This window comes from Rhipicephalus sanguineus, chromosome 3 (assembly GCF_013339695.2).
Source record: "Rhipicephalus sanguineus isolate Rsan-2018 chromosome 3, BIME_Rsan_1.4, whole genome shotgun sequence".
Lineage (NCBI taxonomy): Eukaryota > Metazoa > Arthropoda > Arachnida > Ixodida > Ixodidae > Rhipicephalus > Rhipicephalus sanguineus.
The window spans coordinates 231,628,073-231,640,957 of record NC_051178.1 but is presented as its reverse complement, the minus strand read 5'-3'; the positions used below and the strand labels follow the sequence as shown (position 1 = coordinate 231,640,957).

The following is a 12,885-nucleotide window of genomic DNA, read 5'->3' as shown; positions in this document are numbered from 1 at the left end:
TATAGACGCTAGCTGCGGCGAAGGTTTTGCTAAACGAAAGCACGAGGAGCAAGAAATAAATATCTAAAAGAAAAAAAAAAGCAATACACTGCAGCTACTGGCGCCTCCTTGAAGAGCTGCCAGGAAAGAATCGTCGCTTGCATCTGAAATATACTTACGTAATCTCCATCGTCGCACTAACTCTTCTGTCGTATAAGCGGGGTGCATCAGACAGGGCATAGTTTGTTGTTTTATTTAGTTATTACTTGGTGATTAAATTTCCGCCCGCGCAACTCTTTATGTCGTATAAGTGGCGCTGCGCAAAATTATTGTAAAAGATAACAATCGCTCAATTGGACACCACAACAGGCATTATGATTCCTGACTCAGTTATCGTATCAACGAGCATCACTGAGCCTTACACCGTGTCGAATTAGAAAGAAAGAAAGAAAGAAAGAAAGAAAAGAAAGAAAGAAAGAAAGAAGAAAGAAAGAAAGAAAGAAAGAAAGAAAGAAAGAAAGACAGAAAGAAAGAAAGAAAGAAAGAAGAAAGAAGAGAGAAAAAAAGAAGAAAAGAAAGAAAGAGGGAAAAAGAAAGAAAGAAAGAAAGAAAGAAAGAAAGAAAGAAAGAAAGAAAGAAAGAAAGAAAGAAAGAAAGAAAGAAAGAGAAATGGCCAAAGATGGCCGACAAAAACATTGCGCACTCACCGTGTTCGCGTTTCCACGCAGCTCACGTTTTGCGATTACCAGCACCCCGGGTGTGCGTGGATTGAAATGAGCGTCGCTTTCGGATAAGAAAGAAACAAATTTGCCGATCAATGCCTTTTGTGTAACACGTTCCTTCGCTCATCGCCCCTATCGCGCTTCCCGCCGTTCTGCTAAAGAGTGGATGCTGCAGGTAATCCTGTGAGAGTCGAAACGACACGTATTTATACCATAGAGCACTTATACAGTGAGGCGCTCCCGATGATAACAAACGCGATTTCAGCTCCGATAAGCGGGTGCCTCGGCGGTCACCGCTCTGTGTAACGTAATCGTATACGCTTCATCTCTGGCTGCTGCCTGTCGCGCCCGCGTCCGAACCGGATTCGAAGGCATTGCGTTGGCAGCATCCTGCGATAGGCCGTTTAAGCGCGGACGCGCGCTTGTATCAAGCTCGCCAGCATGCGAATTAGAATTCCGTGCGTTCCTGAATACATATCGATATCTTTTAATCGGGGAGCCGTTTCGTCACTTTTTTGTAGGTATATAATTCGTCGACAGTTATCGTGTGTCGAGCCACCACTCGCGAAGTTATGGTGTCGTATGTGTCTGCATGGTGGGAATTAGGAGGGGTGTACGATTCAACTACTCGGTGCAGCGTACTGGATCGGGCTTAGTGAACATCTTATTTTGCCGGTGTACAGCCTCCAACATTTTTAATAATATCGCGCGAGCGTCGACCGCACGCAGTATCAGCGCCTTACAACGGCGATTATCTGCGAGACTGGCAGCAGTACGCGCAGATGCACGAAGCAGCGCTAGCGCAAGCGTCGTCTGCCAGGCTGTTCCTTTCAGGATGAAACACTCCCTTTCTTTGTTAAAGGCGCCCGGAGTGCGCACAATCGCAGATAGAAACGTCACGAACGTTTTGCTTTTTTTTTTTATTTCCACGTTTGCGTTCAACAGCATGCGCTGCTGCCAATACTAGCACTCATCGTTCTTGTGTATTACTTTTTTTATTCAAATTTCCCTGCGCATCAACTTTGAGCAGTTTCTTTGACTGCAATCACAGGAAAGATCAAGAGAACATGAATCGGTAGATCACGGTTTAAGTTGTGCGCATGGTTTTGTTCACACCGCTTTTGTTTTCCTTTTTTTTTATCTAAGGAGACCAGGGGCGTAGCCAGAAATTTTTTTCGGGGGGGGGGGGGGGGTGGTTCAACCATACTTTATGTATGTTCGCGCGTGCGTTTGTATGTGCGCGTGTATATATACGCAAGCAAAACTGAAAAATTTCGGGGGGGGGGGTTGAAACCCCCCCCCCCCCCCCCCCCTGGCTACGCCCCTGAAGGAGACTAATACAGTCATTGTGGTAGGGCGCGCATCGTCCTGAAAGGAACAGCGTGGCAGACGACGCTTGCGCTAGCGCTGCTTTGTGCGCCTGCGCGTACTGTTGCCGGTCTCGCAGATTATCGCCGTTGTAAGGCGCTGATACTGCGTGCGGTCGACGCTCGCGCGATATTATTAAAAATGCTGGAGGCTGTACATGCCTTATGTCAATTAAGCGTGACGAGTACGCTTCTCGTGTCTTATTTTGTGTCCGTGTTAACTGCGCTACATTTTGTTACTGATGCCGAACCAACAGGCCCAAATAGCCATAATATGTGTCACGGTTCTTTCGCTTCCCATATCTCACTGCGGTTAGGTGTTATGTATATACGCTGGGAACGATGCGCTCTCTATGTATTGAGCTATACTGCTTAACACCGGTGGTTTGTAATTTCTTCGGGTATACGCCGTCTCAGATGGGTGGATTCTGTGTAACTATAGGCTGCAGACAAAGACGGCGCTGCTCGCATTGCAAAGAGATGGTTGTTCTTATATAAGTGGCGATGGGGGTGTTGTGGGGAGGGGAAATCTACTGCATCTATCGCAACGTTGAAGCAAACGGGTTGCTCACACAGGTGAGCGACAACTCAACTGTTATGTGGGGCATGCCGCTGCGCGCATCTTATACCTACGCAGACGCTGTAGCACCACAGTGCTTTCCTGGTATAGCCTCATTTCGTGTCATCGAGGTGTGGCAATTGCGTGCAGCACGTATGACCCGTTTTCGGCGGTGCGGAACCCCCACATCCCACTGTATGGGCAAAGTTTACTTCACATTACACGATGGTTATCGCACGATGTCACAGGCAGACAGTATATTAATTTTTGCATGATCGATCGCAACGTCGTCACTGCGTGGCGTGACATTTCCCAGCCTTAGTACGTCAGAGGAACGTCTCACATGCTCTTAGCCTCGAGCGATAATGTATCCTGTCGGGGCAGCCTTGTTGACTCATCGGCTCCGGTCTTTCCTCACTAGGAGTTGTGTGGACCGGACAGGCCCGACTTATGCGCGACCACGGAGACGACCGTTGTTGCGACCGCCGCGCCTTGCAGTAGCGGCGGCGACGCCGCCAACAGCAGCAACGACGGCGGCTGCGACTCGAGGTCGAGCGACGTCCCTCCGCGTCCCACCGCGAGCGTGGTGGACATTCAGTCGAACACCGTGCTCGACATACCCCTGGGAGACGCGCCGGGCGACTTCTGGAACCTGTCCGGCATATCGGGCCTGCCCCAGATCCTGGACCTTCCGGTGCCTCGCAAGGTTGTGGTCCTAGAGGACGCGCGCTACGCCTGGCGCGCTTCTAAGTGGTCCAAGGTGAGTATATGGCCACCTGCGCGGGCCATCGATATATTTTTCTTCGGTTTAATAATGAGCATCGCGCATTTTGCCCGCGTACGCCATTTGCCGCCCGCAGTTGTCACTTTCACAGTCCCGGTGCCACTGAACCTGGGGCCGAATGCTCAGAGCTTCTCTTTCGCAAGTGCGTTTTCCCATTGGTCAGCGGGCTTCGCTAATGATATGTCCCGCATCGTGATTGGCTGAAATATTCTCTTACGAAAATGTTTAGCGTAAGATGTTTTTTCTGAATGTGGGCCCTCGTTAAGTGGGCCATTAACAAATTCTGTTGATCAAGGACAGAAGCTCCGCATAAAGCCAACAGATAGATATTGTTACGGAGATGAAGTGAAGGAAGACGAAGGGCTGGACAGCCTGACTGGCGCGCGAGTGTGCTGGCCAGCCAGCTTGACTCTTCTACCAATTATTTGCATCATTGGCATCATTGCGTCATTGGCCTGTGCAGGGTTGAGGTACGGTGCAATCATCTTCGAGAAATCATCCGGCAAGGAAGATGAGCGGTTAGTCGCAGTAGGCGTAATTAAATCAGTCTCGGTGCTGAGAGTTGCAATTTCAAATTCGTCAGCATCAGAAATGTTGGCCAAGAACATGCCACGGGGAAGTACTTGAGGGCACAAGCTGAAGTTTAGAAGTGGTAGCGAAGTACGGTTGGCGGTGACAGTCACGAGTGTATGTGGAACGGCGACGTTCCGGCTCAAAATAACGTCAACGAGGGGATAGATGACGTATTCACCGTCGGGAACCTGCGGCTCTGCGGTCAAAACGACGTAGGTGGCTGCCTGAGGTGATAGACGCATATCTTGAAGAGAGCACAGTCGCGGTGGTGTAGTGTTATGAGCAGCGACGATCTGAGGAGGCAGTTTTAGCTGAAGGACGCCGGTAGCGCAATCGATGAGAGCAGAATGATCCGATAAAAAGTGCAGTCCAAGGATAACGTCATAAAGGCAGCAGTCAATCACGGCGAAGATGAATGAAGTAGGTTGGTCGACTATACTTAAGCAGGCAGTGCACAGACCAAGAACCAACGGCGTGCCGCCATCGGCCACACGGAGCACCTGCGTAGCTGCTGGTGTGAGTACTTTCTTTAAACGTTTGCGTAGGCTTGAACTCATTACCGATATGTTCGCTCCAGTGTCGACAAGTGCTTGGACAGGTACGCCGTCTACTTTAACGTCGATGACACTTCGTCTAGTGGGTACAGAGAGAGGATTTGCTGCCGTAGTCGTCAATGCGGCACCACCTCCGGGGGCTGCACTTCTTAGTTTTCCGACATGGTGCGGCCGAAAGCCACGGGGGACGATAGACGTCGTGGCTGTGGCGAACGGGACGATGGGCGACGTGTTTGCGGCGAACGAGATTTGTGTCCACGTGGCGAAGGCGAGCGGCTGTACCAAGTGTTCCTAGCGGCATTGTCAGCGGCGTTGGACTCGGGAGCGGGAGAAAAGTGGTGAGCATTACCGTCAAAACGGGTCATATTGGTCGTTGCACGAGGTGCCGAGGACCATGTGTTGCGGCAGTAACGAGCAATATGTCCAACGCGGTGGCAGGTGAAACATATTGGGCGGTCATCTGCAGTTCGCCACTCAGCCGGGTTGCGAGAACGTGCAGAGAATCGTCGGTTTGAGAAGGACATAGCAGAAGGGCGTTCGCTGACTCTGGGCGTGGCGACAGAACACACGGAATGCACTCCGATATTTTCCAGCTCCTGACGAACGATGGCTTAAACGAGAGGAACGGTAACAGGGGCATCGGTGCTGCGTGAACAGAATGCTGAGGGCGCCATCGCTTCCAGTTCACGACGAACAATTCGTGTAAGGTCTTCCGGCGGCGAAGAATGTTGCGGTGTCGACTGGTCTTCACACGTCGACGTGGCAGCGGTGTTTGGAAGTCTGGCGAACGGTTGCAGAATGCGGCGGCTTTTTGCTTGTTCGAACTGACGACACTCCTTGATGATCGAATCCACGGTAGAGCAGCCCTTGCACATCAGGAGGTTGAATCAAGGGCGTAGCCAAGGGGGGGGTTGGGGGTGTTCAACCCCCCCCCCCCCGAAATTTTTCAATTTTGCATGTGTATATATACACGCACACATACAAACGCGCGCACACGAAAAAAATTTCTGGCTACGCCTCTGGGTTGAATGCGTCGTCGGCGATCCCCTTCAGCACATGCCCGACCTTCTCACCTTCCGTCATGTCATTGTCGGCCTTTCGGCAGAGAGCCAGCACGTCCTGAATATAGGAGAGGTACGATTCCGTGGAAGATTGGGCACGGCAGGCCAATTCCTTTTTGGCGGCGATCTTACGGCCGGCGGGTTTGCCAAAGACCTCTCGCAACTCTTCTTTGCATTGGTCCCAGCTAGTAAGTTCTTCTTCGTTGTTTTCGAACCACACCTTCGCGGTGCCCCTCAAGTAAAATAACACGTTGGCCAGCTGAAGTGTGGGGTCCCATCTATTCGGTACACTCACGCGTTCAAACATGGCCAACCAGTCTTCAACGTCGATGCCATCGGTCCCACAGAACGTACCGGGATCCTTAGGTGGTACGAAAACAAGTGATGGGGATGGCGACGTTGATGGAGACAGCGACGTTGATGCGGAAGCCTCAGCGTTAGCCATGGTTGGGAGGGCGATGCGACGTCCGCTGCGGAGTTCCGTTGCCTGCTGCAGTACCCCGCACCTCCACCAATATGATACGGGGTTGTTTTAGTATATGCAATGTGTATTTACAAAGAATTGGTAGAAGAGTCAAGCTGGCTGACCAGCACACTCGCGCGCCAGTCAGGCTGTCCAGCCCTTCGTCTTCCTTCACTTCATCTCCGTAACAATATTAAAGCCGATCAACGCATAGGGGCGTTATGTGTTGGTATTGTTTGTTATTATTTGAAGTGTGAGGTCAAGTCAAATGAAAGTGGATGAGAAAAAGCGCAACTTGCCGTCGTTATGACCGAGCCGGCGACCTCCGCTTTAATGGCGGCGCACTCTCTTTGGCATTTCTGTATGTGTGGCCCTGGGTGTCGGTCATAGCGGCGATGGCGTTGCGTTATCTTTACGAACATGCAGCTGGCAATCAGTAAAGGCAACACAGCTGACAGAAAAAAAAAAAGGAAAATGCCTTGAACCTTGTTTGTGTTGTCCGTCGTGGCATCCTCATATTATTATTACCTTTACTACAACTTTTTCTGCCTATTTCAATTAATAAGTACGAAATTTGTGCTACTTACAACTTTCCGTACCTCATATACGTTTGTTATGTCACGGCCGTGTGTTATGCAACAGAGAGAAATGAAATAGCCGATGTCTACGACAATCATCCCCCTGCTATACTGCGTGCGAACAATCGATCGTTCGTCCCAAAGACCTAGACTTCACCGAGCGTCAATTACGGCCTCCGTAATTTCGCGCACACCTGTCGTAATCGTAAGGGAGGCCGTGCTTCAACGCACGTGTTAGCGCATAGGTCCACTGCTTCGAGCAGCGCCAGTGACCCGAACGCTGAACTCGATGCTATAGCTGGGCGCAACCTATCGTGGTATGTCGTGGAATCGCCGATCATCGGTGATGCGTTTTCGAACCTTAATCACTGTCATTACGACGTCCCCGCTTTTCGTGACTATTGCAATGAAAGGCGAGGTGAGTGACACTTAAAGCGCCGTTAGCTCCGGGCTATACCTCGACAGTAAATACCTCTTTCTCATCTGTGCGGGATAGATTGAGACGCTGTTTTTCTGTACCTTGGAACACCGCCCTTAGACGAATTGGGGAGAAGGATTCCGATAAGAAAAAAGAAGAATGAAAACGTCCTCTATTATAGCCAATCGTCTTTGGAGGGCGCGTATCCGTCACACTTCTATTTCAGCGGGCATATATGCCAGCGCACATTAAAGAATTCGCAGTCGTAACGTCCCCTACATGAAACGTCTATATGTATTGTCGGGTACACCGTGTTTGTCTTTGTTCGAGTAGAATTACACGTGCTCGTGCCAAGCGAATGTTCGCGTCACGCGTTGCACATATAGTCGATTCCGTCGTTTGCCATTACGAAACGTTATATAAGTCTGGTGGTTGCTCATGGTCTAATGGCGAAAATTTAGCGTCAGTGGCATTGCGGAAAACCCACGCTTCTCGTGGGTGCGCCCGCGCGCGTGCACGTGTGTGTAGACGTGCATTTTCAGTCTATATGCCTTTGTACGCCGTGCCGATACCGTCGTTAATTTTGCGTCGCCCGTTCCTAAACCCTGTCGCGCATCTCTTCTGGCGCCTGTGACCTCTGTAATGTGCTGTGTGTGTCTCTGTCTGACCCTTCTCGCACAGTGCTCCCGCGTGTGCGAAGGCGGGGAGCGGCACCGGAGAGTCAAGTGTGTGGACAAGGTGACGCAGAAGGAGGTTCCCCAGAAGTCATGCTACCTCCACACTCAGCACCTAAAGCCCCCGGAAAAGTCCACGTGCAACATCGACCCGTGCGTGCAGTGGCAAACTACGGAATGGTCGAGGGTAATTAACAGTCCTTTTCGTTCCGCACTTTAGACTCGTGAGCGAGACATAAGAGGGGGACGAGCAAGTTGAGAGCTTTAACATGGAGTCTATCTAGCCCGCCCACTTATTTGTCCATAAGTTATTCTTGGTAGTTGGTAGTTGGTAAGTGATTCCATGGTAGTTGAAGGAACCACTAAAGTATCATCGCGTTCTCACCTGTGGTATTCACATAGAAGATCTGGCGTGTCCGCAAAAGGAAACGCCAGATCGCAAAAGGACACCCCCCCCCTCCCGTGCGCACGCCTATGCCTAGCCTACTGTCTCGGCAACGTGGCCGTAGCCTGCTGCGCATCGAATTGTCAGGTTCAAATAACCCGTGCGCTTCTCGCAAAATCGATTGAGCAAGTTTCACGCGAATTCGTCTCGCGACCTTTTTGCTGGATCGGCTGGCAGCCGCCTGCGCCGCTGAAGCACGCGCGATTTGCTCTATAGACGTGTCCATGGTGTTCAATATATGATGCAGTTCACATGAATTCTACGAACACTGCCGTTAGATTAGGCTTGATTGATTGAGTTAGTAATAAAAATAGTTGAGGTTTTACGTGCCAAAACCACGATATGATCGTGAGTCACAGAGGAGGGCTTCGGAAATTTCGACCTCATGGGGTTTCTTTAGCGTGAACCTAAGTTTAAGTGCACGGGCCTATAGCATTCCGCCTCTATCGAAATGCGACCGCCGCGGCCGGGATCGAACCCGCACCCTTCAGGTCTGCAGCCGAGCACCTCAGCCATATTGATTTATCGATTTCAGTGAGGAGACGAGTTATCCTTTACCTAAAATAGTACCGACGCATTTTTCGAACTTCTCAGAAGTTGTTCTAGCACGTCAAAGAATGATACAGCAAATCTAAAGAAATTGATCGCCACATGCCGGACCTGTTCTCACAGACATTGTCGTGACGTCATAGCACAAGATGACGTGACGACAAAGCGACAAGGCTATAGACGCAATGACGTTGGTCTTGAAAAAAATATTGGAAACGAAAGTGCTACTACGTCGGTTGTTCATGTATCCTGCGCTCGTGTTTGGTTGGCTGTTGCAGCGATCGCAGGGTTCGAGCGAGCCGGCACTCAGGATGTGGGCGCGAAATTTGAAAACTGGAAGTCCCACCTTCCTTTTATATTTCGATTGGTGAACCCCTTACAACGAGATTTATGAAGCCTACTTAATATTTTACAGCGCAACTGTGTTAGTCTAGCCCGTGCCGTCGTCGTCGTCGTGGTAGTAGTAGTAGTAGTAGTAGTAGTAGTAGTAGTAGTAGTAGTAGTAGTAGTAGCAGTAATAACAGTTGTAGTAGTTGGCGTGGTGAATAAATAAATAAATAAAACGAAATGATGATGATGCTAAATATGTAGCGATGGGCTAGTCAGTGATCCATGATATTTGATGAAGCGGCGCACGAAGGACACAGTCACGCACACATAAAAATGACGCAAACACAAGCGCTGGCATTTGTGTTTGCGGCATTTTTATGTGTGTGTGATTGCGTCCTTTCTGCGCTGCTTCATCAGATATCGCGATGATGACGCACACTCTTAAAAAATAGGTTGTAGTACTTACTAACTTCGGTTTACTAACTACTTGTCACATATGTTACTACCCTGTTAGTAAGTGCGGTTAGTAACGGGGAGGTTAGTAACCGTTACTACCCTCGCCGTTACAAACGCACTTAGTAGCGGTTACTACCCTTGTCGTTACTAACTAGTAAAATAGGTAGTAACGGTTACTACCGAAAAAAAAAGTAGTAACCATGATCCTTTCGCCTCACGAGTCTCTTGTTTTTATAACGGTGAGATTCGCGAGCATCAACATTGCGATATATCATTACGTAATTATACACAGTATGTCATGAATCAGAACAGCACACATGCACAACGACAAGGCTACGCGCAACGTACAATTCATAAGCGGTTCCAGGAGTATATATAGCCCTACCTCTGGGGTACGCAGCTGGTGCCGGTGAGCAGCAAGGCTTTAGGATAAATTGTTTAAGCTATGCGCCTATACTTATATAGCGCACAATTACATTAGGTGCACGAGGTAACGTAGCGTGTGACTTTTAATCAAGCATATTAAGACAATCAATACGTTATGTCTATTTTGCGTAATATCGTCTCAACATGGCCTAATATACAAGACCCAAGAAGGGGTACTAAGCTTACTAATATCGCCTCAATGAACTTGAATGGATCCCCGTGTTATTGAATAGGTTGTAAAAAGCTCGTAATAACAACTTCTAAGGTTCGTTTAACAAGTTCGTTTAACAGGTGCATGGCAAAAAGTTAGTAACGGTACGCAAGAGGTAGTAACCGTTGCAAATTTTAAGTGTCTGCTAACGTAGGTAGTAAAAAGGTAGCAAAAAGTTAGTAATGATCCAAGAAAGCTAGTAACAGCTGCTGTTACTAACTATTTGCTCGTGGTTACAAGCTTTTTCCTAACTTTTTTTTAAGAGTGCACGTGGTCTCGTTAGCCAATCACATACACTCGCGCTTTTAAATCTTCGATGTCCGCCGGTTTCTCGCGGCATGAAACTGGCCGATTTTTCGCGTTTTAAGGCATTCTTGAGCGCTAATCTAATATCTCGTCTATATAATAATATAATATCTCGTCAATAACTCATCCCCCATTCTTTCTGTGTTCTGTTTATTTTTTGCAGTGTTCAGTAAAGTGCGGGCCGGGCACCCGACAACGCGAAGTGAGCTGTCCGCTGCGCGACCGGTGCGACCCGGCCCGAAGACCTTCCAACACGAGCGCCTGCAACCGGGGTTCGTGCCACGACTCAATACCCGGTTCTTCGACGCGACTGGTACCATGATAGCGATCGACGGCGTACGGACCCCCCCGTGCCGGGACTTCTCTGTGACCCGCTTGTCCCACCTTCGCCTTCGGGCGTTCGCCCCCCACCACGGGCCGTTGCGTCGCCGTGTCGTCGTTTTTTTTTTTCAAGTTGATCAGTCGGATTGTTGTGGAAAGCCGTCCGCGCGCCGCCGTTGGTACTAAGCGCCAGCGTGTTGACACCAGATGCGTATACTGTGGCGCGTCTCCCTCTACTTTCTCCAGTAGCGCACCGATTTCCCCGTTTCTTTTATAGATACTGTAACATTACACAAACCAAGTGTGTGCAGGCTCCTTTTGCAATGCGTGAGTCCGTACGGTGAGTTTCCAAGGGGTCATGAACCCTTTGTAAGTATACGATGACCGTTCTTCCTTCAGGCTCCCCCCTTGTACAATTTAATCAGAAAGATTACGTGTCTCAAAATGCGTCACAAGCGCACATTATAGTGCTCACCAAGCCCCCCCCCCCCCCTCCCCCCTTCCGTCGCATCGTAACCGTTTCCTCATCGTGGTTATAATCATGATCCATATCTCACCAAATCCCTTTTCATGTGCATCCTCTTTACGATCAAAGACACACCACCAATGCCAAATAGTATTGCGCCTGGCAATATGGGGCTTCGCGATCCCCCCTACACCCGACTGTCCACCAAAGGAGCCACCGTCCCTCTTGTACCGGGTAGTGGACATTATTGTGCATGGTACGGCGAAGTACATACCTTGTACCTGTGTCTCCTTTTGAAGCGTTCAATCAATGTTTGTTGCTGCGTCGCAGTTACTTTTTTTTTTTTCGAAGTTATAGCGTACGACTTGACGACGAAGAAAATACGTCGCATGTGCGACGGATATGATCGAGAGCGCCCGTAGTGCGTTTACCTCCCTTTGTATATTTATATATAAAAATGGCAACGTTTCTCGACTCGTTGCAGATGTCTTTCTTTCGTGTTTTTCTTTTTTCATTCTAACTTGTCACATCTGTTGTTGTCTCGTGACTCGAGAAAGATGCCCGCGAGTCGCATTGTTGATGTAACGGGCAAAACACAGCTGCGGCTGCTTCTCCCGCGCGGTCCTGGCTAAAGGGCGCCCTGCGCGCGGGTTGCGACACACCTGCGGATTCCGCACGCATTTCGTCGGACGCTTACGAGGAAAGGTGGGTATATTAAGTACGGAGAGAAAATCGCGCGCATTTCGGAGTCGCTCCGAGAGCGGCCTTGACCATAATCAACAAATAAGTCGGCAGGAAGAGGCAGAACAGTAGTTCAGTTGGAACCGGTTTTTCGGAGCCTTTCGTTCTTTTAATTCTTTTTTTGTTTGGTTCTCTACCCACGGCGTCTTGGAAGACGGCCAAAACACTGCGCGCGCGCCCACAAATGACCCCACCATAGTCCGATAGCATCCGGCGTGTTGGAACGAGCTACGAGCGGCTGCCACAGAAGCGCCGAAGCACGAGGCCCGCAGCCGTGGTTTTGTACCCGTGGCTGACGGCGTTTTCTAGCGATGGCTCAAGACCCGCCAGCTGTGCACGCACGGGAAAGAGAAAAAATGAAAGCTTTTTATTATTATTTTTCTTTCTTTCTTTCCGGGATCTCCCCGAGCGCCTCCACGACCTCACGGACCACGTTGAGCGCGACTACGGGATCGTACGTAGCTCTTGCCAGGCCATCAGCGGTCTCTTCCTCGGCACTGCATTTCCTACATTACCTCGCTTATTAACGACACGCCGATCCAAAACAGCGTCCGCAAGTTTCGGCCGCTTATGAGTCGTGTGCTTTCGCAGAAGCGTGTGTCACGCAGCCGTACAGCTGTGCGCTCTGGGCGTACGCGCGCGCCAATCCAAAGAGCAGTGCAGGCGTGGACCCCCGCGCCTTGCGCAGGCTGCAGTCGGGTGGCGTCAGGGGGCGCCGTCAATGCAAGCGACGTGCGTTGCGCCTCGCTCTCGCAAATGTTACTTGTTGCGCGATATTCGGGGTTGTTTCCATTGTTTCGAACTAGGATGAGCAAATCCCTTCGAGTATATTTGCGACACTGGTAATTTGGGGGGATGTTAGGCCTCCGAAATATTCCTCGCATGGATGCTATGAGACTGAA

The 12,885-nt window shown here is 49.9% G+C and overlaps 2 protein-coding genes across 2 annotated transcripts in view; one reads left to right on the top strand and one right to left on the bottom strand.

The window, feature by feature from the left end:
- Positions 1-2,572: 2,572 nt before the first annotated feature.
- On the top strand, positions 2,573-11,716 carry LOC119386388 (A disintegrin and metalloproteinase with thrombospondin motifs 7-like). The gene is made up of 4 exons (XM_037653703.1): positions 2,573-2,644; positions 3,049-3,387; positions 7,740-7,919; positions 10,619-11,716. Exons 1-4 carry the CDS (start codon positions 2,573-2,575, stop codon positions 10,775-10,777), a joined length of 750 nt encoding a protein of 249 aa, XP_037509631.1. The 3' UTR covers positions 10,778-11,716.
- A 495-nt stretch (positions 11,717-12,211) lies between these two features.
- LOC119386387 (A disintegrin and metalloproteinase with thrombospondin motifs 7-like) overlaps positions 12,212-12,885 on the bottom strand; it is a 41,966-nt gene continuing 41,292 nt past the window's right edge. Inside the window, exon 14 of the mRNA XM_049414328.1 lies at positions 12,212-12,313. Coding sequence (XP_049270285.1) covers positions 12,212-12,313 — 102 coding nt within the window. The remainder of the gene's footprint in view (positions 12,314-12,885) is intronic.

Bases quoted from the DNA above. Each gene is read 5' to 3' on its own strand.
- LOC119386388 (XM_037653703.1), top strand. From the start codon at position 2,573: ATGGGGGTGTTGTGGGGAGGGGAAATCTACTGCATCTATCGCAACGTT. The intron at 2,645-3,048 runs GTGAGCGACAAC...TTTCCTCACTAG, and splicing joins CAAACGGGTTGCTCACACAG to GAGTTGTGTGGACCGGACAG. The intron at 7,920-10,618 runs GTAATTAACAGT...TATTTTTTGCAG, and splicing joins AAACTACGGAATGGTCGAGG to TGTTCAGTAAAGTGCGGGCC.